This window comes from Ceratotherium simum, chromosome 2 (genome assembly GCF_057802395.1).
Source record: "Ceratotherium simum simum isolate JZ-2026a chromosome 2, ASM5780239v1, whole genome shotgun sequence".
In the NCBI taxonomy this organism is placed as follows: domain Eukaryota; kingdom Metazoa; phylum Chordata; class Mammalia; order Perissodactyla; family Rhinocerotidae; genus Ceratotherium; species Ceratotherium simum.
The window spans coordinates 37324975-37328869 of NC_141901.1; the positions used below are offsets into that span (position 1 = coordinate 37324975).

Genomic DNA, 3895 nt, shown 5'->3' on the forward strand with positions numbered 1-3895 from the left:
AGGACAACAATAGCATGATATAATACAAAGCTGAAGGAGTTTGTTAAATATAAGGAAAAATAACATGATGTAGAAGTCAGAGGAAGATGAGATTAAATCGGGTGTAGAATTAGCAAAGATTTCATAGAATGACTAGCATTTATCATTTTCAGATGCCAAGCTTGGCATTGAAGAAATGGGCAAAATCTCAATTGCAGTCTGCACTATGCTTGCATAAAGGGTCTGTTTATCAATACTAACAACATAATCTAATTAATCACTGTTAATCCTAAGGGTCCTGGGATATCCTATCTTCCTCCCCTCTCCTCACAGTGGAGGAAAGGGAGCATGTTCTTTACTTTTCTTTAATATTTCTCTTCTCCAAGAAGAAACAATGACTTTAGGCTTCTCTAAAAATTACAAGCCATTGTCTAAGTTTGGTCCCCTTATTACTATAAATCAATGATCAACATTCACTCAGTAGATTTTACAGACCATATAATATGTGGAAGGTATTGTGTTGGACCTTGACTCTGTTTGTCTGTTAGCTACTAGGTAGCTTTTCCAGTATTCAGAATCTGATTCATTTCGGGCTCTCCTGATGCACCTGCATCTCCTTCATCTGGCCATCAATTAGAATATTTTTGCCCTATTGTATTACCAGTCAAATAAAAGTCTTAAAAGAAAAAAGGCCGGGAAAAGTCCTCTTGTCATGTAATTAATCAATAATTCATTGCTGAATAAATAAGATATGAATGAAAGAACAATTAGGAGAACACATCATCTATGCATATATGGTGTTTTGGTAAAATAAATGAAAAATCAGTTGGTAATTGTAACTCTGATCATTTGTCTCACTCACATCGCAGTTTTCAAAGAATAATGGAGAGTTAAATGTTTATTTCTTGTTTCTTTCAGATATCAGACATTAAATAATGAAGATCAACCAGACAATCCTACAGGAATTCATTCTTGTTGGCTTTTCTGTTTACCCACATGTACAGACACTCCTCTTTGTGGTCTTCTTTTGCCTCTACCTTCTCACCCTCACAGGTAACCTGGCCATCATGGGTCTTACTTGGGTGGACAGAGCTCTCCACACCCCTATGTACCTCTTCCTCAGTGCACTCTCCTTCTCTGAGACCTGCTACACCACGGCCATCATCCCCAAGACACTGGCAGATCTACTGGCCAAAAGTAGAAGTATTTCAGTCACGGGTTGTGGCTTGCAGTTGTATTTCCTCCTGGGATTTGGTGGCAGTAATTGTATCATCCTTACATTGATGGGCTATGATCGCTTCCTGGCCATCTGCAACCCTCTCAGATATCCCCTGCTTATGACCAACATGGTATGTGGACAACTTGTGGCCTATGCTTGGGCTGGAGGCTTCTTTGTCTCTCTGATAGAGACTGCACTCATATTCAGGGGCTCTTTCTGCAGCCCCAACCTTGTCAAACACTTCTTCTGCCATATGAGGGAAGTTGTGAGGCTGAACTGTATAGACAGTGACCTCACAGAATTTATTATAATCCTTATCCCAGCGTCAGGCTTGCTGGGCACCTTCCTGCTCATCCTCCTCACTTACGTTTTCATTCTGTCCACTGTCCTCAGGATCCCTTCAGCTGAGGGCAAGCAGAAGGCATTTTCTACCTGTGCCTCCCACATCACAGTGGTCGCCATCCACTTTGGTTTTGCGTCTATTGCTTATCTGAAGGCTGAAGCCTCAGGGGGAGATGACACACTGATAGCAGTCACTTACACTATCATTACCCCGTTCCTCAACCCCCTCATTTTCAGCCTCAGGAATAAGGACATGAAGAATGCTTTTAGAAAGGTGCTTGGAATGACAAGGTCTTTGAATGAATACTTTTGGATTATTTCTGCATGGTTGACTGTCCCCAGAATTCAGTGACACATCTACCCTTTGTCATCTGGAGGAGCCTGTACCATTTGTCTTGTCCCAGAGGCTGGCATATGGAAATCAAGTGACTGAGCCTGAGACTTAACCCATCACGACAATTTACTCAGCTTGTAAAGGAAGTTGTCCAATTCTTCTACTTCTACTTCTTCTACTGTCCCACTGTATCTAGTTTTACTACTACTATTAGTTGTCCAACCACGTCTATTTCTATTATCTTCCTCTGCAGATACTAGGCTTCTGTCAGTCAGTTTCTGGGTGTCCTTCACCGTTGATGGGATGGGAAAAGAAAGATTGTGGAAGGAAAAAACAACGCCTGTGACCACTACACTAAGAAATATTTTCAAATCTCTAAAGATGTAAAGATTTAGGAATTTTGCTAGGCAGCAGTGGGAAGCATCAGGTTGCACCTCTCAGGAAATAAACTGTTTGTAATAGGAGATACATTATGTAGAAATCATCAACTGTCTACTTGTGTATAACTGGACTGATACATCTGTTTATTAAGTGCCCATGCCATATTGATTACTAAATATTTTTTATAATATTGTTCATGACTATGTCCTTCCAATATCAGATGATAACCTCCTTATATACAGGATATCTCGGAACATTGATTCAAACAAATAAACAGGATAGTAGAGCTTTCATGTTCTATGAATGCAGGAATACATGGGTGAGGGCTGGAAATAAACCCCATTTTCTTTAAGATGAAGATATTCCAAAACAAATGTTTTAAAAAAATTAGTGATGTCATGAAATTGAGGGTTTGACAAAGAAAGGTATTTTGAAATAATTTTGGCAGACATAAAATGTGTAATAAAGGAAATCAGATCAATATAGCAGTAATCTTTATATCACCAGGAACAAAATTAGAAACACTGTGGAGGTTATATTACAGAATATTTGTAAGTGGTCTTACTGAAAATTCTGACATATAAGCTTAGAGGCTATCTGAATCTCTTTCTCATATCTGCTATAGCGAAATCTGTTACCTCTCATGAAGGACATAATTTTTGTGCTAGGGTTTGGTATACATAAAATATATGAAAAATGTTGGAGTCATTTCTGAACTCCATTATTTACATGGATATTATAAAGACAAATGAGATAATGGATACAAATTATATGTACATATGGTGATTAAGGTTACCTCTTGCCACAACTCTATTTTCTTCTGTAGGGCCATTTTTGTGGCAAATGTGCAAGCAAAATATTTCACCTCTTTAATCTGTGATCACTGTCTCAGTGTAAAAGTATTTTTTCTACATTTATTGCACCCCTGAGAATTGAGTTATTCAATCGACAGAAGCTATAAAATCTTGGAAATAAATACTAATAATTTATCCACTCATGGTGAGTGTAGAAGATATGATGTTAAGTCTAGAGTCAAGTTCCTGAAGTTGAATTTGGGCAAATTGCGCTGCATATACCTGAGGTGGTGACTACGGCAGGGATGGCTAGTTGTTTAGAAATAAGTAACTGAATGGGAGCTGGAAAATACTCATATTTTTGGAATTCAAGAAACACACTCGTAAATAAATCATGAGTCAAATAAGAGATCCCATGGATATTAGAAAAAGTGATTTGGAAAGGAAAGGAAAACACTACAGGTGGAATCTTGTGGGATAGTTTTTTAGTGTTTAAATGGAAATATATAGCCTTAAAAATGCATATTAGAAAAACTCACTGGCTGAATATTAATAAGCTAAGCATTCATCTCAAGAATTAAGGAAAGAAATAACTAAATGAACAGAGAAAGATTGTAAAGAAAAAATGAAAAGTTAACAGCAGAAATTGATTAACTAATAGTGTACAATGGAGTGGTTCAAAGAGGTCAAAGGCTGCAATATTGAAAATATTGATGAATTATATCGTTCCCTGGTGAGATTGATGAAGAAATAAAGATAGGAAAAGAATAACAAGGATGGGAATGAAAATTTGGGCATTTCTCAGATCAAATAGACATAAAAAATGAGAGAATGTCATGAATGACT

At 37.4% G+C, this 3895-nt stretch overlaps 1 protein-coding gene across 1 annotated transcript; it reads left to right on the plus strand.

The window, feature by feature from the left end:
• The first annotated feature begins 875 nt into the window (after positions 1-875).
• On the plus strand, positions 876-1892 carry LOC101397474 (olfactory receptor 10X1-like). The gene has a single exon (XM_004442809.3). The coding sequence runs from the start codon at positions 915-917 to the stop codon at positions 1890-1892; it is 978 nt and encodes a 325-aa protein (XP_004442866.2). The 5' UTR covers positions 876-914.
• The last annotated feature ends 2003 nt before the right edge of the window (positions 1893-3895 follow it).

Coding starts and splice junctions, on each gene's coding strand:
- LOC101397474 (XM_004442809.3), top strand. CDS start 915: ATGAAGATCAACCAGACAATCCTACAGGAATTCATTCTTGTTGGCTTT.